This window comes from Chenopodium album, chromosome 15 (genome assembly GCF_948465745.1).
Source record: "Chenopodium album chromosome 15, dcCheAlbu1.1, whole genome shotgun sequence".
Lineage (NCBI taxonomy): Eukaryota > Viridiplantae > Streptophyta > Magnoliopsida > Caryophyllales > Amaranthaceae > Chenopodium > Chenopodium album.
In genome coordinates, this window is record NC_137848.1 from 10200659 (window position 1) to 10224525 (window position 23867).

Below are 23867 nucleotides of genomic sequence, written 5' to 3' on the forward strand. Positions count from 1 at the left end.
ACAATAAAAACTAATCATATTTTAAATATCAAGACTCACTAATATACCATTAACAAAACGTATAAAATACTTCGTAGCATTTATAAAGTATGTAAAATAGTTAGATTTTTAATAGGAAGAGCTAACAAGCACAAGCTACCCTAGAGCGTTAGATACATTTTTAACTTATTTTCAAAAATGGAATTTGAGAATTTTGCATGTCAAAATACGCATTAATCAATATAATTAAGGTTTATTTCAATCTAAGATTTGTACTTTTAATTATCTTATCTAATACCACCGGGTCATTAATTTATTAGATAAAGCATTAGTTGCATTACTTTTAATACGATTTTGGGATGTCTAAAGAATTGTTTATAACATAAGCGAAAGTAGAAATATTAATCGATTGACGTGTAACTTTGACGTGGATTCTCAAATTAATAGCATATTAGAAAATATATAAAAGAGGTAATACTTCAGGGGTGTTCATTAACAAGCTCCATAACAGACATGAACTTTGATAAATGTCAAAAGGCTAATAAATTAAATGAAATATGAATTTAAAATATTTTTTGACCCCACAATATATGAAAATGAGAAAATTCAATATAGAATGGCTGAAAAATCAACGGTAAAAGGATTACCTGTCAATGAAGGATATTAGCGTAAATTTCACGAACTGAAGGAGGCCATAGGACCCAAGAAGATTCAAGGAAAGTAATGGTTTATTGTGATTTGTGATCCAACGAGAGACCAAAGGAGCATTGTCTTGACCATTGTAACATGACTACATGAGCTAATACCACTTAAAGGTACTAATATTTATCAAAAGTTTCACTTAAGGTACTGATGTTTCAAAGGTTTCATAGAGAGTACTCAACTTGCTACAGCAGGTAAACTTGTTTAAAAAAAAAGGAAAAATAAAATTCTGACAAAATAGCAGAGGGTACTAATGTTTTGTGAGTTCAACGAATTTGATGGTTAAAAACTAGCCGTTAGAGCTCTCAAAAAATATGGCTTCCATTCATATTCTTCTCCATTGCCATTTTCAACATAAAGAGCCTACAATTAATCGAAAAAAAAAAAAAAAAAAAAGAAGCAGCAATTAAAAAAAAAACTTGAAAAAAATATAAAAAAATTCACAGGTAACATTTCAAAAAATTCAAGGAAAATCGAGTTTTTTTCTTTTTTTTTTTTTTTTTTGAAATTTTAACATGTCTGGAAGTAGATTCTGCATTTTGATTACATAAATTGATTAAATAAAACCTCATAAGGAGTGCTTTTATTTAAAATGCTAGACAGAGTTCGATTAATTACATGAACAGTTGATAACAAACACTCACCCCAAAAATCAATTGGCAAACCACCCTGAAATATAAGAGCACGAGCAACACTAAGGATATGTTTGTGTCTTTGTTCAACTCTCCCGTTTTGCTGAGGAGTATTAACACATGATTTTTGAAACAATATAACATTTGCCAAAAGATAATCTTTCATGCAATTAAACTCAGTGTCATTATCACTACGAACAATTTTTAATTTTTGAGAAAATTGGCCATCAATCATAGCAATAAAGGACATAAACATACGAAAAACTTCCTTTTTATCAATTAATGAATAAACCCAAACAGCTCAAGAAAAATCATCCACTAAAGTCAAAAAATATCGAGCTCCGCAAGAAGACACGTGGTCATAAGGACCCCACAAATCACAATGCACTAACTCGAAAATGCGAGTTATTTTATTTTCACTTAAAGGAAAACTACTCCTAGGATGCTTAGCTCGGTGATATACTTTACAATATTTATTTAAACTAAATTTTGAATCATTTAAAAAAGGAAGTCACTTTACTACTTTCTCGGAAGGTGACCCAATCGGTTATGCCAGAGCTCCAAAGAAGACGAGCTATCCACTGAGACTGTAGAAACCCCTTGAACCGTTGCCTTTGTTGAAACCTCAAGAGCCTTTGCTTCCTCACGCAAATAGTAAAGTCTATCCCGTCTTTCACCCTTTCCAATCACCTCCCTTGTTTGTAGGTCCTGAATAGCACACATTGAAGAGTTAGTTATAAGATAACATTTTAATTCATCACTTAATTGTGAACCGAAATCAAATTACAATTCAATTTTGGAACAAAAAGAACATTATGAAGGGTAATTGTGTTTGTGAGCCTAACAACACCCTCCTTTACAGCCATAACTTGTTGTCCATCAGGGAGTCCAACAGGGAGTGGTGACACTTCCCTTATGTTGGTCAAAAAAGAAATATTTCCCGTGACATGGTGTGAGCAGCCCGTGTCAATAATCCACTCACCATTCAACCGATTCGAAGGAGGTGGGAGAGTACCAAAAGCAGCAACTAAGGATTGCCACTGCTCAGCAGAGAAACCCGTAGGTTGTTGTGTTGTTGTGCTAAGAGGTGGGGTTGTTTGGGGAGTTGTGGTTGTTGAATTGGCCATCACACCACCCCTACCCCGACCAACAGTAGAAGAGACGCCCTCCCTTTTGCTGCACCTTTCGAGTCTGCAGTAAAAGACCTATATTTCTCCACATACCAAGGTGGAACATCGTGTAGCTCAAAGCAAGAGGTGATATCATGTCCTGTTTTGTGGCAGTACGAACAAGTCAGCATTGCCTTCTCCGCGCGACTAAGACAAGGTTTTGGCTTAAACTCCATACGAACAGCAAACCCCGCAATTTCTGGCTTCTCATCACACACTTGTGAGGTGCCCCTAACCCGTTTATCCTGCGATACTTGTTGATATGCCTTATTTAGGGAAGGAAAAGGATCTTGCGAGAATATATTAGAGCGCAAAGCAGAGTAATAGTCGGAATGAAGGCCTAACAAAAACTGCTACAATCGGTTGTTCTCACGACAGGTCTCATGTTGTCTGCCCACACCACAAGAACACTTCCTACACTTACAACTGATGAGGGGTTCGTACTTGGCAAGATCGTCCCACAAAACCTTCAATTTTTCAAATTAAATCACAATGGACATATTCCTTGTTTGCTCACATCTGCTAATTTTAGCCTTCAATTGCTGAATACGAGGTCCATTGACCACGCAAAAACGTTCATTTAAATCGTCCCATAGCCGCTTGGCATTGTCATAATTCGAAAGCAATGATTTTACCTCCGAATTAATTGTATTCATGAGCCACGAGACAAGCATACAATAGATCGTGACCCAATCATCTTTAGTAGCAGGGGGAACAACATCATTGATTGTTCCATCAAGAAAACCAAATTTCCGGCGAGACGAAAGAGCCACATAAAGTGCGTGAGCCCAATTGTCAAAATTGTCTAGCTTGAGACGCACAGGGGTGATGAACTCATCGGGTTTGTCTTGTGCGCCTAGATAACAAGGGGAATTAGGTTCAATTTTTGGTGGTGGTGGTGGTGGTGGTGGTGGTGGAGGTGATTCGCTGCCAGTCATAGTTTTAGGCCAAAAAAACCGCTCTGATACCATGTAAAGATATGTAAAGTTAGGCTATCCAAGCTTGTTCCATTCATTCTATACAATCATATATTTATACAAGATGTAGGCCATTAAGCAATTCCCTAGAACTACAACCAGTACATGGAAAGGATAGAAAATGCCTAACTAAGCTAATAGCAAATATATCAAGTATATATTCCCATAATTATCCTAACATATATGCTTGATGCATTGACTCTATTTATCTAAAATTAATTGAATAAATAAATAAATATTGAATTTCCCTACAATATACAAAATCTTAGTGTATGTTTACATATCAAAATAAACTAAGTTGAATCGAACAAAAAAAAAAAAAAAAAAAAAAAAAAAAAAAAACCCTAAAATTTTCTCTATTCTCTCCCTTTAAACCTAGCCACCATCATGGGTGTAGCCAGGAATTAAAAGTTAACGGGGCCAAGACTATTATATTTTCGAGGCTAAAATATCTTTCGTGTTACCATTGATAATTAAAAAAAAAATTCTATACAAATTTCAAAGTTCATCATTTTATTACCTCTATTTTTTTTTCAAAGTTCATCATTAACATTAGGAAATTTTGACTTTTACCACCAAAAAAAATCAAAAAAATGTTTTTTACCACCAAAACTTCTAAAACTTTTATTTAATCACCAAATTAAAAATTAAAAATTATTTTTTACCACCTGTCGTCAAAAACCTAACGGAATTTTTTAAAAACTTCGATTTTCGTGTCAAACACATGCTGTTTAGGGGTTTTGGGGGGCATTTAGGCCTTTTGGTTCCAATTTGAGGTCAGAATTGACAAAAAATGATCGAAAATGCCTCGTTTTGCGTGTTTAAAAATACCTCGATTTGCGTGAACACGCAAAACGAGGCATTTTCGATCATTTTTTTTCAATTCTGACCTCAAATTGGTCTCGAAGGATCAAAATGCCCCCCTAAACCTATGAAGAACATGTTTTGCGCATGAAATTCGAAGAGATTTTTTTAAAACCGTTAGATTAACGGTTTTCTTGATGTTAGGTGGTAAAAAACAATTATTAGAAATTTTTTTGGTGGTAAAATAAAAGTTTTAGATGTTTTGGTGGTAAAAAACTATTTTTTGATTTTTTTTGTGGTAAAAGTCAAAATTTCCTTAACATTATAACAAATACAACAAATATAAAGTACTTCACAGAAAAAGTTAAAAACTACTCTAAATCAGTAACAATTGATAAGAATAAGGAGAAACATAAACTAACAATATAAAACATTTATAATTTAGAAAATTACGTGTTGTTTTGAATGTATGTCACAACATCATAACAAGACTTTGTTGACAATTAACAAAAACCAAGAGAAACATCAACAAGCAAAATGCAACATTTAGATTTTGGAAAGTTATGTGTTTTTTGAATGTATTTTGCAACATTATATAAAGGCAAAATCATTATGATCATCAATTAATCAAATTTAGACAAAGTATGATTGAATTTGAAGCATTGAATATTCATCTACTACTTATACCAAAAAAAAAAAAAAAAAAAAAAAAAAGAAGGGAAGTGGGATTATAAAACAAAAATAAAAGAGAAAAAATAAAGTGGGATTATAAAAGGGGAAAAAAAACACCTGAGTAAGAGAGTTATAATAATTGAACTTATAACCTTGAGGTATCAAGTATTACCTTTCTACCACTAAAACAAAACTATTTATACTAGTTTTCACTTAATAATATATGTATGATAAATCTATCTACAAGGGCTAAGTTAAAAAATTATGAGCCGCGGGGCTAGGCTACGGGGGTTGGGCCCCTGTGAGCCCCCCTTGTAGCTCCGCCCCTGGCCACCATAGTAAAACTTAGAGACTGTCATCGATTTTTATCGATGGTAAGCCCCAAATTTTTCTTTAATTTGATGTTTTTAACCAATAACAAACGATCACTAATAGTATGGTGGTTATAGTCAGTCTCTGGCATCCATGTAGGGTTTAGTCAGTTCCCTAATGTTGGGATGTTTAATATTGTTTAATTTGTTTTTTGTGTGTGCAGGGATACAAATTTGGAAGATTCGTCTTGCAAATTTGTGATATTGTGTTTGTTGGTATAAGGGTGCAGATTTAGAAGATTTGTCTCGCAAATTTGCAGATCTTGATGACCAATCAAGTTTTATCACTTTTGCGATTATACATTAATAGGGCTCCATCAAAAACGATGCAAAGACATCTGAAATTATCCATGAGCAATTCAGAAGCGATGCCATTGTAGACATCTACTTTTGGCCTCCTGTCCCGACAGGAAATGCTATGACGATAAATAAAACCATCTTCGTGTTGGATCAACGTGAAGAATACTTATGGATAACTGATTAAATCGCAAGAACACAAAAATGACTAGCTGAACCCAAAAACAAATGAAATAAGGTCCAATTAAATAAGTCTGATCATAATTAGGCTTAATCTCGAGGTTAAAACCTAATTATGATAGATTTAGAGGCGCCTAGGTTAAAAATCAATGTTGCCGCAGAGAAATCCGCGCACATCTCAATAAGTCGCGCTGGTTTGGCGCGCGCAACTGAATCGCGCGACACCCAACGCAACTACTAGTGATGAGCTTGTGGAAGATTCAGACGTTCATAAAAATATAAAACCGAATCTTACCATAATACCGTGCGCACGATCGTCTGTTGTGCTGCCCATAGCAGCGCATCTTAATAACTTGCGTTGGGTTGTTGCGTGCAACCCATTCAGATGCGCGCGACACTTGCTGCGGAAGAATGCTCAAAACCCTATACGCACCCATTCCCTATAAATAGAGGCTTAATACGAGGCTCAAACAAACAGAAATTAACCTAAAACTCTGGCAGAAATTATGTGAACTTGTGAACTATCAAACCCTCTTGTCCTAAACACCCCCCCCCCCTCAATACTTGTTACTACGGTGGAGGTTCCCGAATAAGAAGGAATCCATAAGTGTTCTAAATGAAGATCTAACAAGGAGAAGTGGTAAATTCCCGAGCACTTAAATCAATCACCAATATTTTCTTGTTTAAAATAACTTTTAATTAATTAATTAATGTTGTTTGATCACATTAAACGAACTTTTAATTAATCAATTCCACTAGTATTGTGTTAAATAAAGAATAGAATTGAATAATTAATTGTTGATTGACCACTTAAGCCAAGGCAAATCTTGTTTATTTTGTTCCTTTCACGAATATTGATTAAATAAGAATAACGACTTTACAATGTAATTCCTACATGATTGACGTGTGTAAATAAAATCAACTAACTTAGTTTTTAGGTATCACGTTACATGTATTGTTTGGTGATGAAATTGTGAAAAAGAAGAGCTAGTAGAGGTCGTACTAGGGCTAAGATAGCGATTCCCCTCTAAAGGGAACGCTATCTTGGTACTCTCGCTCCTGAACTCATTTCTGGTTCATGTAGACCAATTTGGGGATGGGTAAATGACAGGCTAAAGTCGTATCACCTAATCAAAAGTAATTCCTAAAACCACTAACTAAAATAGATAGGGAAGTAGGGTCGAATCCACAGGGAAACGAGTCTTTCTATTCCTAATTAATTAATATAATCTAGATTATAGAATAACTAAATTATAGATATGATGAAATTAAACTAAAGGAGATATAAGTAAGGAGAAATCAATTAATAAAAGCCTAGGATATAGGTTCACCAATAAGAAATATTCCAGGGTAAAACATAATAATCAATCATCAATGCATCAATTAATCAGATCATAAAGGGTTTTCGCTACGTATTACAATCACATAATTAACCTACTGGTATTAAATCTCATCTCTCGAATCTCGACTTAACCATTTATAAATTAGTCTGCCTATTGAAAATAAGCCTAAACATCAATTCTCATCTCTCGAATCTCGAATCAATATTGCTAAACTCATATATAAAAGACCTGTGCAAGTCTAGTTGCATAGCATTAAATCAATCAATAGGAAATTAATTAAGCATTGACAATCAAAACACAATAAATTACCCCTTCATATTATTTATGGATCCCCATAAACCCTAGAAAGAAAACTACTCACACAAAATTAAACCTAAACTAAACAAAGCAATTAAATAAGACATGATAAGGATCAAAGCAAAGAAAATAAGTAATAAAGGAGAGAAGAGATAGTACCAAAAGAAAGAAATATGAAATTGCATAAACCAAGAGTTTAGAGAGAGAAAATAAGAGAGAGAGATAATTCTAAGAGTTTAATTAAGAGGAGAGAGAGAGAAAAGTTAGAGAGAGAAAGAGTAAAGAAAAAAACTAAAACTAAAAGAAAAGAAACTAAAACTAATGGAATCTAATTAAAAGCTAACTAAAGAAAATCTCCCCCCTTAACTACGTACTGCCCTTCCCCTTTTATAACAAAACCCAACCTAATAAAACAAAGTTCACCGACTTTTATTTCCTAGCCCAAAACAAAGTCTTCAGATTAGAAGATATACAGCCCAAAAGCATGCTCCTTTAACCGTGAAAGATGGATATTATCAATGGGCCCAGCAAACCGACTTAAGCAAGAAGACTGCAACACACTCGCCCGGTCGGCCCTTTGGCTGCCTTATTGGGCCCGCTAATTCACGCCCAGCAGATTCGATTATGGGCTTTGCTTTCTTTTGGGCCTATAACTTAAACTTCTTGTTTGTCTTATAGTTTGTGGCTTCATTTCTTGGTCCGTAGTAGTAGCCTGTAAAACTTGGACGTCTTTACTAATCGAACCCTTAATCACCGAATTAAATTCCTTTAACTCGGCCTTGAGCTTTAAATATACGGTCACAAAATACGATCAAACTCTAATATCTTCGTAGTGGTTTAATAAGCTCGGAAATTATTATAAATTTGCAAATTCCCACAAATTAATATCAACTCTACAAAAACACTAGAAAACGTATATTAGTAATAAAAATAGCTCCGCAGAGCTCAAATAAGCATAAATATGACCATGGGACAGGGAATAAAAATATATATAATATAGACTCATCAGTAAACTTATGATTCATGCTAAATATCCCTTGAACTCTACTTGGGAGAAAGGCATGAACGAGGTTTATGAGTTTTCCTAAAACTCATTGGCGACACCTACTTGTTTCTTACAAAAAAGTGTGATGATAGGATCAATTCTAATTCAAGGTCCCCCAAACAGTCAGGAATTCAAATCCTAATACACCTTAACAAGTGTAAAGTCCATGTTTTTAAAGAGCCATGGGCATTTAGATCCCCTACGATGGGAACACCCTCCTTACAGCCATTAGTAGGAAGTTTACCTAATTTAATAGGTAATGGATCTGTTTGTGAAGAGGGGTATAAAGGTTGGATTTTTGTGGGATAAACAAAAGGTTGGATTTTTTAAAAAAGAAAGTGCAAAGGTTAGATTTTTAATTTCCATTTTATCCATCTTAAAAGAAAGTAAAATAGGTGGGAAAATTTTTAAGTAGCGGATGACACGTGTCATTCTTGATTTTGCTTTTAGTATATAGTTATTGATGATTGTTGATTATTTAACAGTATGTTCTTTTATTCTAGGTATGTAGTCATTACATTTTAACATTGTTTTTTTTTTATTCCACTGTAATTATATGTTCATTACATTTCTATAATATGATTTTTCCGCTGTTTTTATTTTTTTTCTAAAGCTTGCGCTTTGTGAAGAACTATTTTTTTTTTTGGTGTTTAAAGAGCCACAAGGGCGGGGGTGAGAATCGATCCCAAGATCTCCTAGAATCAAGAGAGAAGCTCAAATCACTTGAGCTTATGGGTGTTCAAAAATTGGTCTGGACCGAAAATATGACCTGGATCGACCTCGGACCAAATTAAACCAAACCGAATTAACCGGCCCGGTCTCTGGGTCTAGAAATTTATTTTTTCGGTCTTTGGTCCGGTGTGGTCTAAAACCCCATAAAAATCGGTCTTGGACCGGACCGATTTTTCCTTAAATTTATGCATAAAATCTTAGCTAATGGTTAAGATTATTCTTAATAACCTTTGAAATCTTTAATTATATGGGCTTTTTTGTACTTAACATAAAAAAATAAAAAAAATAAAGAAAAGACGTTAAAGTAGAGTTTTTCCTATACTTTTTTCGAGTTTTCCATAATATTATTAAAAACTTAGCATTTTTTAAATAAATTTATAAAATCGGCTCAAAGCGGTCGGTCCAGATTTTAGACCGCTTTTTCGGTCCGATCTGGGTTCGGTCCTAGCTTAATCAGTCCGATTTTCGGTTTTTGAAATTAAAAATTTCGATCTTCGGCCTTATTCGGTACGATCTTGGACCGATGATCAGTCCAACTTGAGTATCTCTCACTCTCTCGTGGAGAACTATGGATTAGAATAACTACTAGTATAGAACCCGTGCAATTGCACGGTTTTAAAAGTTTAAATACTACGTGAGTAAATCTTATAAATTTAAACTATAGTAGTTAATTTAATCTACAATAGTGAAACCTTATATTATTCATTATTTTGTAACTATCACTATCACAATAATGTATCAATTTATATTCATGTGTTTATTTGTCTTAATCATGCGGGTCAAACCCGACCCGTCGACCCGTTTTAATGGTTCATTGAGTTTATTGATTGAATTCAATTATTTTTCTACACTTATTTGAAAATTAATATCTAGTTTATTGATTGAGTTTGATCATTTCTCTATCATATGACATTATTTCCTTATCTCGTTTATCCATCTCATATAACTCTTACACAGATCCATAACAATGACCTCCTACACCAACTATTGATCCACACTAAATTATTTGTTTTAGACAATAATTTATCACATAAAATTAACATTAGTTACGAACTATATATTATTTGGCAAAAATATTACATAAGATCTACATATATGTAGATTCTTAATTATATTTTAGTTGACTAAAAATGAAAAAGTTGACTAATAGTTATTAGACTAATATTCTTAACTACATTTTTAGTTCTTGAAAAAAAAAAAAGAGGTAAATTTTTAGTTAACTAATAATCTTCGATTTTATAGATTATAAGATTGTTCTACATAATGCAATATCATACTCTTTTCATAATTCTTTATTAGGAGTATATAATATTTATATTATCTTATTTCATATAATATATATTATTTGATTTAGTTGATATATTTAGAGGTGAAAAATTAAGCGGGAAAATTTTTAACAACAGAGTGACACGTGTCAAGATGTAGCTCGAGTGTCCTCTGTTTTAGTATAATTAAAGTGCTGTCAAATTTGAAATCGAAACTGTTTAAATGCCCGAAACCAACCGACCCAAATGAGAACCGAACCAATTAAAAACCGATTTTTTAAAATCGAAAACCGACCCAAACCGTATTTAAGTAAACCCGAAACCAAACCGATCCGAATAATGTCCAACCGTATAAGAACCGAACCCGTTAACAAACCGAACCAATTCTAAACCAAACTGAAATCAAACCGAACCGAAAAAGAACCGAACCGTTTCTAACCCGAAACCGTTTGAACCGAAATAAAAACCGTTTACACCGAACCGTTAACAAAAATGCAACCCGTTTGCACCAAACCATTTATAAACCAAACCACTTACAAATTAAACCGAACCGTCTATAAATCAAACTGTAATTTCGATGTCACAACAACTAATCAAATCATGATTATGACATATCAATTAGATGATTAAACAAGAAGCAGCTAATAACCTGATAGTAAAACAATAATAATACATTAATACACTAAACTTTTATAATCTACTTCGTAATAAGCTAGTAAGATCAGTATGACTAAAATTGAAAATAACATGATATGTAGGTATAAAATCGATGAGAATTTTATATAATATGATGCCTAAATATGAAGTGATGAAGTCTCGGCTTAATATAAAACTTGTTAACCAGCAAAAGGTTAGCAAGTACTATCAAAATTCAAACCAAAATCGTTTAACTGCCCGAATCCAAACGACCAGATAAAAAATCGACTTTTTGAAATAAAAAACCGTTCCGAACCATAATTTAGTAAACAAGAAATGGAACTGATCCGAATAACGTTAAACCGTATAAGAGCTGAACCCGTTAGCAAACCGAACCAGTTATAAACCGAATTAAAATAAAACTGAACCGAAAAAGAACTGAACCGTTTCTAACTCAAAACCGTTTCCAACCTGAAACTGTTTGAACCGATATAAAAACCGTTTACACCGAACCATTAACAAACCGCAACCCGGCTGCACCGAACCGTTTACTAACCGAACCCGAATCGAATTAAAACCGCTCAAGAATAAACCGAAATCAAATCGAACTGATAATTAATTAAACCAAACTGAAACCGACCCGTAAGACACTTGAACCGATTTCAAATCGACCCAATTTCAAACCGATCAGATTTCAAACCGAATCGAAACCGAACTGTCAAACCGATTTGATTGTACTGTACAAACATAATGTTAGAAGTGGCTAATAAGGTTGTTCAATTTCAAGTAAATGTGGGGTAGGATTTAAATTCTGGTTTGTAGGCTTTTGGTTGAGGTATGGTAGATTGGTTCCATTAAATTGTGGTCTTAATTTTTGATTTAGTTGGTATCATGGTATGTCGGTTCAGCTCGTCAATCAGTTTTGCTTTGAGTTATCAAGTTGATTATATTTCACCAAAAATCAAGTTGATTATGTATTTTTAGTAAAGCTTGAATGATTTTTTACACATGGATTTTAGTTTCATTCTACGGAGTAATTAATATCCAATATCCCATTTTTATGTTTTTATTTTTAAATTTGGAAATATAACTTTTGTGTTTTTCCAAGGGAATTGTATTTTTCTTTGTCTATTTGTACATATTTTAACAATGAAAAATGCTATATGTAGTACTAAGTGTTATATATAAAAAGTTAAAAGAAGAAAGTATTAATAAAAATATATTCATTAATTACACTAATTTGTGTGTAATCTTGAACCGTCCTGATTCTCCTATGATTACTTCATTTAATTGGCCTCCTCTTATGTTTTCTGGAGTTTTTAATGTTGAAGCTGGTTATAAGATCTCTGATCAGTTGCTTGCTTCCGTCACGGCTTAATTACATTAGTTTATCAAATTACATTGTGCTATAAATATATGTTCAATGTAATCAATTAGTTTTTTTTAGCAAGTATATTCATAAGCACTTGTTAATAAGCTCAACTAATTTTTAAGCCACATGATTATGTTTTCTTATGATAAATCACTCAAAAAGATTAAAGTTGATTGTGAGAATAGTAAATTAAAAGTCCAAATGGTGCAATAAAAAAAGTGGGGGAAGTATATGAAATTACTGTTATTCTTCACTGTTTTATTTATGTCTTTCTTATTTATTTGTCACTTCAATTTATTTCCTTTTCAATCATCATGACATTCATCATTGCAGCAAATTTAGAGAAATTTATCTATCTATCAGAGCTTGGTTATATATATATATATATATATATATATATAGGGGGAGGTTCAAGTGAGAACCTGTAGGGAATATTTCAAGCATCCCACACTTGAGCCCCACTGTGATCATACACTTAAGTATGGTGGCGTCCAAAGGGAAAGAAGTTAGAGTAAAAGAGTCGCCAACAAGTTTTAGGAACTTGTAAACCGTTCACAAGGGAAGGTTACACCCCTTAACGATCCAGGAGATCGTTAACTCCAATAGGTTTGGAACCATGACTAGAAGTTCGGGAATGAAGGTACAAATCCAACCTAAAAGAGATTGAACCCGCCCTAAATAGGCCTCTACTTTATTCTTCTCGTATTCATGTGCGCTTTTTGACTAACATACAACCAATAAATTAACCCTAAACCTGTTTAACCTATGTTGGTTGAATTTAATATACAAACAAATCTATTATTGGCGATCACTTGAATTATAATCATATTAACCTAAACAAGATTATTAATTATCTTATTAAGCGTGATTACAAGTACAAATTCCCTTTAATCCTGCATAAAAGGCGTGATCAAGCAATAACAATAATAATATATCAAGCAACAATGAAAATAACAATCATCATTAATCATAATATTCTCAATAAAGCAAAATAACATTAGCAAAATCCTAGGCATGATACTAACAAGATTAATAACAAACCCTAGCATGTCACTAAACAATAAAAATCAAATCTTTATCCCTAGCATGATACTAACATGATATTAAGAAAGAATAGGAAGCATCATATATGATACTAGAAAACAAAATAATCAAAGCATGATTTCTATATCAAAATAACAATTAAAGCAATTACTTACTTCGATGTCTCGTATTTCTTTCTAATAACAAAATATACGCGTTAGTAACTTCAAGGAAAATAATAAATAAACAAATTAAATCAAATAATTGAAATAAAGATTAGGGACCAAACCCTCATAAATTATCAACCTTTCACGTCTAGGGCGAAGACAACTTCGAACTTGGCTAAGTGTGTCTAGAACTTTTGAATGTGGAATTTTGTATGAAGCGAAGGTTTAGAAAAATAAGAGAGAGAGAAAGCTTCTAGAGATTTAGAAAGGCATGCAAGTGAAATGTACACCTTCTCAAATTTTTACAAGTTTCAAAAGGAGTTTTGGGGAGCTTGTATGGATTGTGAAATTGAGGAAAAAAAAGATGTAGATGAAGGGCAATTGATAATAATTGCAGATGTAAGCTACAAGAATTCCAAGACAAGAAAGATAATTTATAACCCTTTAAATCATATTGCTCAGTGTTCATGTGAGATGTTCGAATGTGAAGGGATCCCATGTCGTCATATCTTGTGTGTTTTAAAGGGAAAATGTCTACCTGAAGTGCCAAGCTACTATTTTTGAGCAGATGGACTAAAATGGCAGCAAGCAAGCCTATTTTTAATTTGGATGATGATGTTCAAGAAGGGAATTCACAAATAAAATGTGAAGAAAAATTAATTTAAGATGATTGGTGCAAATTCTTAAATTGCATGGATATAACAGGAAGGAACCCAGAACAACTCACTATTGTGTTGAAGGGAATTGAAAATATCTCGACACAATTAATAGAATTAAAGGGTAATGTAACCGATAGCAAGACAAATGAATTAGAGTCTTTTATTGGATTGACTGCTCCGGAGGAAGTAGAGATACTTCCATCTAAACAATCCAATACCAAGGAAAGTGGATGTGGAGGTGGTAAGAGACTTAGAGGAGGAAAGGAAGTGTCAATGGAACAACAAGCAAAAAAGAAAAGACATTGCAAAACATGTGGAGAACAAGCTTACCATGATAGTCGGAATTGCCCTACCAAACAATTATCTTAGGTAAGGTATTAAAATTTGCTTCTCTTGTTTTCATGTGGTTATGTTGTACTTATTATATTTTATATGCTCATGATGTTGTTTTTGCTTGTGTTGTGTTTATAGTGATTTTTCTCGTGCTAGTATTTGTCTTATGCTGCTGTTTTTGGGCAATGGCGACGTCGTTACAGTGAAGATGAAGATGTTGCTGCTGTATTTGTCTTATGCAAATGTTGATGCATTTGTCCACTTTGTATTAGACTTGTTCTTGTTATTCAGATACATGATTATAATTTTTTGTAAAACTATTAATGTCATATGTTATCAACTTATCATGACAAGTCTAATGGTCTAAATGCTTTTACACATCATTTGAGTAATACTTGAACCTTTTTAAACTGATTTTATCTTTACCCATCAACAACTAACCAAGATACAATAATAATAACCACAAATATTAGGCTATGTGGGAGTTGAACCCACACCTTGTGTACAATAATACATTACTCTACCATTTGAGCTAATAGCCTATAAATTAAAGAGATTGAAATACAGATTATACAATCAAATTAAATTTGTAAGCTATTTTCATTTGTGGTAAACTGATGTTTGTGAAATAAATGCTAAAAAGCTCAAAACTCATTCTACTAATCTCCTTTAATTATGACAAAAAGTGCACTAAATCATCTAAATTGTTGTCGTAAAAACAATGTTGTACAAATTGATATGATGATATCATACATTCATACCCCCAAATTATAAGATTGAAATTGAAAGATCCAAAACTATAATATTCTAATTGAGAGAATCAAAACTTTAAAAATACCTGAAAGTTTGCTGCTCAAATAACTCGATTTCACTATAATTAGATATACATTTTGGGCGAAATTAAGGTTGTCGAGCCGTTTGGTCAGAAAAATATTATGAGAAAATGGAGTAGAAGATCTATAAACATGTATATTAAAGAAAAATTGATCCAATAACAAAGTTTTTGAACATGATATAAAAGAACAATTACGCATAACATCAATTTAAGAGGGAAAGGAAAATAACAGGAAGAAGAGCTCAAGAGGAGAGAGAAAGAATAAGAAGGAAAAGAAAAGAACAGGAAGAAGAACTCAAGAGGAGAGAAAAAGAAGAAGGGGAAGGGGTTGATTTCTTTTAAGTTTTTATACGGGGTAAACCCTTTAATTTGGGTCGTACATTTTAATCCAATGGATAGTATTAAAAGTTTCTACTTTAAATTGAGTTCTTATTTTAAGAGAAGTTTTTATATATATTTATTTATTTATTTTAGGCCGGTGATATGAAAGAAACTTTATTGAAATTTATATTATATATGATCCAAGTTGATGAGATGATAAAGGTTCAACAGAAAAATGACAAATTCATTTAAACCGAAATTGAAAGACAGAGAGAGAAGAACAAAGAGGACAAGATCAAGAAAATTCAATTAGTTGAGTAAAAAGTGAAGGTTATAGAAAATAAAGAGTCATGAAAATAAAAGGATTGATCATTTTAGCAGCGTAACCAGCCATTAGAACAACATCTCTTATTACAATTTACTATTATGATACGTATCATAAATTTATTCGAAAAAAAAATACATTATTGCAACAACCACACACATGTATATCACACAATATTATATTAAAATACTAGTCCAATTAACATGAAAGATTATCACCAGGATCAACCCCAAAATCAGCACAATACTTGTTAAAAAACTGAATACGATCATTGGCTTGAGCTTGATTTTTGCCATTGCATTCAAGAGCGCCATTGATTGCTTTAATGGTAGCTCCGAAACCTTGGTTCATAACTGAATGAACATTGGTCATCCAGTACCACATTGCAGCCTTAAAGGCTGTATCTACATCAGTAGCCACCTTCTCAGGGTTTTCGAGTCCATTAAAATTAAGCGCCTTTCCTGCAGCACCGTAGTTGTAGTTCCACGACAGTTGAAGGGGTCCTCTGCCGAAGTACTTCTTCCCTTGCGCACAAGGGTATTGTGCTGCCTTAGTCTGATCGCAGTAGCTATCGTTAACTTTTCCGTCTTGCTCCTCGATGTGGCAGAAATCTAAACAAATAACAGGCCGTTTTTTGTTTAGATAGAATTGAAACAACAGGCCAATGATGCATATGATAATTGTAACTAACTATATATATATATATGCACATGACATAATTCACATACTCAAAAATATACATAAAAAAATAAATAAATAAATAATTTGATACTTACGGCCTACTCTATATAGTTCAAGTTTTAATAATAATCAACAATTTTTTTAATTTTACCACTAACAATTATTCAAACTCTTAAATTATCTTATGTTTATATTTCTTTGATGTGATATTATCTTATGTTTGGTTTGTCTCCACCGTATTTTTATATCTTTGACTCATTAATACATGATAGTCCATGTTTATGTATTAATTAAAATAAAACATGATAGTCTATGTTTGTCTAAAGCTAAAGCTAAAGGTTGCACAGCTGTTTATATTGACGATTTCTTATGAATTCCTTCTGTTCGAAGGAAGTAATGTAGATCCATATAATGAGCTGATGAACTATTTAAGGATTTGACGCGACACTAATATCATCTCTATAATATAGAATTTGTTATATACACCCGGGTGTATCGTACACCCAACTAACTCAAGCTCAGTGTTTGCTCTTTATTTGATGATTAAATAAAAAACAATCATCAAAATGAGAATAAAATACACATGGGTGTACGATACACACGGGCGTATATAACAAGCTCTCCTATAATGTTCTATGTTACAATACTTATGATGCCTTCACTTACATGACATGACATCATTCACTTCAGTTCCCTCATTTTTTTTTTCTTTTCATTTTCTCTGGATTCCCCTCTAATGACAACCATAATTTTGTCAATCATAACATAAATTCACGGAATTTGAGTTAATTTTTCCAAATGTCTTACTATAATCAAATCCCCAATTTCATTCAAAACGCTAATTTCATTTCAAGACCCCCAGTTAAGTTTTTGAAAGTATAAATAACAATAAATACTTTTATCCTCAATTGCATACAAGTATTGAAGCTAGGAGAATGATTTTTGAAACCCTAATTTGTTCTCTCTTATTAATGTTAGATTGTTACCCAAATTTAAGATAGGGTAATGAATAAAGAAGGGAAAATCATTAGAAGAAGGAAAAAGAACAGGGAAAAGTAAGGTATAGGGCCCAAAGTAACATCACGTAAATAGATGATAAATTTTAATGTTTTTGAAAACTGTTGGTGGTAAAATTTAAAAATAATACGGAGTAATAGTAATAGTAATAATAATAATAATAATAATAATAATAATAATTGTTGATGAAAATTACTAAAACGTGATCTGAATTATAGTAGGTGGTAATCATATGATGAACGACTTACTAGTAGTCTCATGTGAAACATGAGCAAAGAAGGCGGCGATTTCCTTGTTGTTTTCAACACTAGAACCTGAGGTACCGAACTGTGGGAAAGCGCTAACAGCATTGAGAAAAGCAGCGCGAGTGTAGAAGTTTTTCCCAGGACAGGACGCTGCAGCTTGGCCAATAATGCCATCAAAGAATGACTGAGTCACAATACCAGACACGGATGATAACGAACCAGAACCTGGAGTCGTCGGAGTGGCCTGGCCTTCACAAGGGCCAGATTGACAGTTACCCTTACCACAATAAGGCTCCCCAGTGCCACAGAACCCAAACTTGCTGCAACATAAGTTTGGTGCACACCCACAATTTTGACCAAATATTAAACTTGGTAACGACGAAAATAATGTGATGATTAAAGCCAAAGATAAGGTGTTTTTCAAAAGAAATGCCATTTTTGTTTTGATGAGAAAAACTAAGCGAATGTTAAAGTGTATTTATAGTTAAATTATACTTATAAAGGTCTGTTCTCATTGATTGAAATGAGCTTAACTGAATTGTACTGAACTTATTAATTAGTGATTTTTAACTACGGATTAATGATCTTTGATTATTTATTATTATATATATGTGTATATACAAATATACATATTAAAATATTTATGAAAAATATATTAAAAACATGGAACTCCAAAACATTTTAAAAACAGATACTATATTATTATTATTATTATTATTATTATTATTATTATTATTATTATTATTATTATTATTATTATTATCGTTGTTGTAATATAAGCTTAAAAGTATGAGATTTGGTTTTAAATTATTAGTAATATCATAAGACATAAACTTATTAGAGCTGAAGTGAACTGAACTGAAAATAATCTAATGAGAACAACCCTTAGAAAAGTCTTAAGTTATTGTTTGACATATACGTTCTCGAATAATGCTGGTGAATTGAACACGGCAATAATGTTTCATATTTCTTTGATATGATATTATCTTATGTTTGGTTTGTCTCCACCGTATTTTTATCTTTGACTAATTAATACATGATAGTCCATATTTATGTAATATAATAAAACATGATAGTCTATGTTTGTCTAAAACTAATTAAAGGTTGCACAGCTGTTTAAATTGACGATTTCTTATGAATTCCTTCTGTACAAAGGAAGTAAATATTGATCCATACAAGCTGATGATGAACTAATTAAGGATTTGACGCGACACTAATATCGTCTTTATGATGTTCTATGTTACGATGCATTCAATCATTCTGCAATAGTAGAGGATTTTAGTATTATAGACAGTACTGTAGTACATAAGTAATAGTTGACACAAGTGGTAAGCAACTTGATATCGCTTAAAGAAGCTCTCGGGTTCAAGTCTCACCATGATAATGCTATTGAACATTCTCTGATAGATGATAAGTTAATGTTATCTTGTTAATATAATGTAAAGATATATCTTGTGTAATTAGGGTTCTCATAATTAGGGTTATACATACCTATATATATTGATTAATGAGGATACTCCAACTAAGGAGAATTGCGCTATTTTACATGGTATCAGATTCCAATTAGGATTTTCTCTCTTTTCTCTCTTTCAATCCCTAAAACCGATCCTAGGCCTTCCCTAGCCATAACCATCAATTTTTTGTTAAGGGTGTGTTCTATTTACCTAATTTTTACTTATCTGAACTTATTTGAACTTATTAGCCCTTTAGAACTTATTTTAGTTATAAATTAAACTTGGTAGCCCTGATTATCCCTGATCATAACTTATCTGAACTTATTTTTCTTGAACTTATCTTATCTGAACTTATTAAACCTTATCTGAACTTATCTAAACTTATTAACCCTGAAATAAGTGGAAATAAGGTGAATAGAACAGGGCCTCAATATTAAACAAAATTATGAAAAATTGATAATTATAAATTTCAAAATTGAACCGAATCTACTAATATTTCACATGATAATGTTTTTAACTGTAAATTTTTTTTTCTTGAAAGAAATTGTAAATTTTAATAATTGGTTAAAGTTATTATATTTGACCATAAAAATAAAAAGGAATAGGAAGTAATTTGACCAAAATTATTTTATACCGAAATTTCATGTGTGCTTTTATTGCTTTACGAGGTGAAAACCCGTGCAATGCACGGATATTGACTAATTATAATGAAAATATAATTAGATATTAAAAAACTAAATCGATTGATCAGTATTAAACCGTATGAAATACAGTTCGTATTAAAAATGAAATACAGTTCGTATTAAAACAATAAAAATAAGAGAGAGAAAATATTTAAATATGTGATAGTTATAATGTGCAAATCGATATTTTAGGAAGTTTACTTTAGATTTTACACAAAATAAAAGTCATAATCTAAATGCAATTCTTTTTTTGATGTAATAATATTTTTTTTAGAAAGTAATTTTGGTGGAATTTTTTTAATAACACATTGAAAAGTGTTCTCTTAGATTCGCTTTTAGTAGTATGTAATTGATTGATTGATATGCTAAATCATAAGTAAGTTTAATCTTAGAAATTAGAATCCTTCAAAAACTATACTCCGTATTATTCTATTCACATCTAAAATGAGCTTTTTCTTTTAGTTTTAATTGCCTATCATATCCTAATTATATTATGCAACGGACTCGCCTAGAGCTTAATTAATCATATAGAAAATTTAATGCTTGAGCCAAAAATCTTCAGTGACGATGATTAATCTTTTCTTTTGATTCTAATGTAGTGTTGCATGATGCACTCCATAAGCTAATAATTTCAAGAAAATAAATATATTGGTATGTTTGTTCCTCAATTTTTGTCAAATACGGCGTTTATTCATTTATATAATAGCAAGATTAGCAACATTTAAAGTTTTATGTTTGTCAATGTACAACTTATATCATTAATTTTTTAACTAAAAAAATATTTTAAAAATAAATTTATCAAGATAATTTTTTTTTTCTTTCCTATAAATACGTAATATACTAATATATATGGTTAAGATGAGAGAGTGAAAATAGCGTAAGGGCCTGTTCACATTTACTGAACTGAACTGATTGGAGCTGAACTAAACTGAATTGAACTGATTGGAGCTGAACTGAATATAGATTAAATGAATATTTTATGAGAGAAGGAAATTAGGAGCTGAACTGAACTGAACTGATTGGAGCTAAACTGAACTGAACTGAACTGATTGGAGCTGAGCTGAACTGAAATTAAGTTGAAGTGAACAGGCATAGAGGAAAGATGACATTTTGTTTAAGCAAGGCACATAACCAATTTCTAACAAGGCCTATAACCCTGTTAATTAAAAATATTTGCATTAAATAATAAAATAAAAATAAAAACTTCGTTGATTGATCACCGTGAATTTAAATTGTCGGAGATTTTTTTTTTTTTTTTTTTTTTATAGAGAGCCACAAGGGTTAGGTGAGAATCGATCCCACGATCTAGCTCTAACCACTTGAGCTATCCCTCACACAGCTATAAGCCTATAACACGTTACTTAGGCTGCTATATGTTACTTAAGCTACTTGTATTTTTCCACTTCACCGCAAAATGCTAAGATGTACGTATAATTATATAAAAATGAAATTGAAGTCAAATTCATGGACCTTTGATGCTTAGAACAAGTTTATCATCTATAGAAAGTACATATCAAGATATTTTGGTGATTTTTGTCTATTCACATCTCTTAAGATGAGCTGAAAATACGCAAAATATAAAATCGATTGTTAATTTATTCTTATTTTTGGATTAAAATACCAACATAATAATTTAGTTACAATGTACGTTGTATAATTTAGGCTAAGATAACTCTCCTCCTATGCTGGCTTGTGTTAAGTCCACCAAAGAATAATCAAAGCATGGTATAATTGAAATTTTATGTGGTGCAAGCCTACTCGAAAAGATTCAACTTTTACCCGACCTAAAAGGTATTTACATATATACTTGAAAAAGGAATTAGTGGAACGAATTTCTCTAATATTTCTATGTTCTTTTTTAGTTAACACGCTTTAAATTTTAACACTATTTACAAACTTTAATTTGACTAGTTTTTGTAATAAAGTTATGATAAAGACAATCATGTGAGATCTTATTAGTTTCATCCCAAAGTATAAATTCATTATACTTTAACTTTTATAATTTTTACATGTTAATTAGATATATTAGTCAATGAAATTGTGTCTTGAAAAATGTGATAGAAGAAGCTTAAGTGGTTTCATCCCAAATGTTCTTTTTTATAATTTTTACATAACTTAGGTTTCACATTGCCTATTCGAAAATAAGAAAAATCACTTAAAAAAAAAGTCATCTTCTTTGAACCTCTCTGATCTACTTCTTGTTTGAACGAGCAGCCTTTCTTTTGTCCTTCATTTCCTGGTTTCCCCTTTCTTAAGGGAAGTCATGTGGGCTAGGGCTGAGCAAAATTATCCGAAAAAACGATTCGTAACCGTTCCGAAAATTAGGGTACCCGATCCGATAACTATAACGGTTCGGGTACCTATCCGTTCCAATAATTTGTTATCGAGTATGGTTATTGGGTATCATAAAATTAACGATTACCCGATCCGATTCGATAAGCATTTTTTTGCTTTTTTTCCCTACTTGAATCTATTTTTTTTTTAAATCTAAACTCTTACTTTACTTCATAATTACTTTATAATATCAATGATTAGTAATATTATTAATAATTTGGTCAAAATCATATGATATTGTTGTTAATTAGTGGTAAATTATACCATAATAACTACATAATTAAGTTTAATCATCATTATTGGATATCTTATTGGGTACCCGATAACCGATCTAAAAATACGGATACCCGAACTTATCGGTTCGGATTATGGATATTACTTTTAGGGATTTTGGTTATCGGGTACCCGAACCGTTAGTACTAACGGTACGGGTACCCGTCCCATTAGTACTAACGGTACGGGTACCCGTCCCATTTGAATATGTCACAAATCACATATGAAGTTTAATTAAAAATCTGGTGTTTATTGAGAGTTAAAGACTCTTGTCATATAACATCAAAGTTGAAAATTAGTTCTATTTAACTTCAATTTTACACTTTAGGTGCAGACGCATCTCTAAGAACAAATTTGCTCATGCTAAAAATTAAAAAAAAAAAAAAAAAAAAAAAAATTAGAAGAAGAAAGAAAGAAAGCATGTTGTACGTGATTCACAATAATATATAATCAATGCACATCATGCTATTGAAAATTTACATTAATAAATAAAGTTAATCACAAATATATGAGATTGTTGTATTTTGAACCTCTCACATTCCAACTCATAACCTATGAGATCACAACAAAAGCATATGAGATTACAAATATAGAAAATACGAAGTACATAACTTATACAAACAGTATATGAGATTGTTGTAATCCGAACCTCTCATAGTCCAACTCAAATCTGGTCCAAGTTAGTGGACTAATCACTTTAAAAATTAGAAGAAAATGTAAGTATATCTCTATTTTAAAAGTGTCCCTTTGAAAATTAAACCCCATCTTAAAGATACCACTAGTCAGCAGGTCCAACACCGTTGATAGGCAATTTAGAATGAATTAGTTCTCGACTTCTCATCATGATAAAGTATCTGATGTGATTTTCTAAAGATTGTATACGGTTTAAACGAATCAAAAATTTATTTAATCTAATTCATTCCATGTAGTAATTTGACTAATAACTTTTGGTCAAGTGAAATCATATTAGAATATTAGATTCATATCAATATATACTTTTAAATAGTAAGAATGCAAACACGTTACTTAGGCTGCTGCCTTGCT

At 31.8% G+C, this 23867-nt stretch overlaps 2 protein-coding genes across 2 annotated transcripts; both read right to left on the minus strand.

The window, feature by feature from the left end:
• Positions 1-2439: 2439 nt before the first annotated feature.
• On the minus strand, positions 2440-3420 carry LOC145580781 (uncharacterized). Its single transcript, XM_081637886.1, has 2 exons — positions 3000-3420; positions 2440-2822 (listed from the first exon to the last, which is right to left on the minus strand). The coding sequence occupies exons 1-2, from the start codon at positions 3418-3420 to the stop codon at positions 2440-2442; spliced, it is 804 nt and encodes a 267-aa protein (XP_081494012.1).
• A 12876-nt stretch (positions 3421-16296) lies between these two features.
• On the minus strand, positions 16297-18541 carry LOC145581866 (acidic endochitinase SP2-like). Its single transcript, XM_081638897.1, has 2 exons — positions 18083-18541; positions 16297-16747 (listed from the first exon to the last, which is right to left on the minus strand). Exons 1-2 carry the CDS (start codon positions 18513-18515, stop codon positions 16335-16337), a joined length of 846 nt encoding a protein of 281 aa, XP_081495023.1. The 5' UTR covers positions 18516-18541; the 3' UTR covers positions 16297-16334.
• Between the last annotated feature and the right edge of the window lie 5326 nt (positions 18542-23867).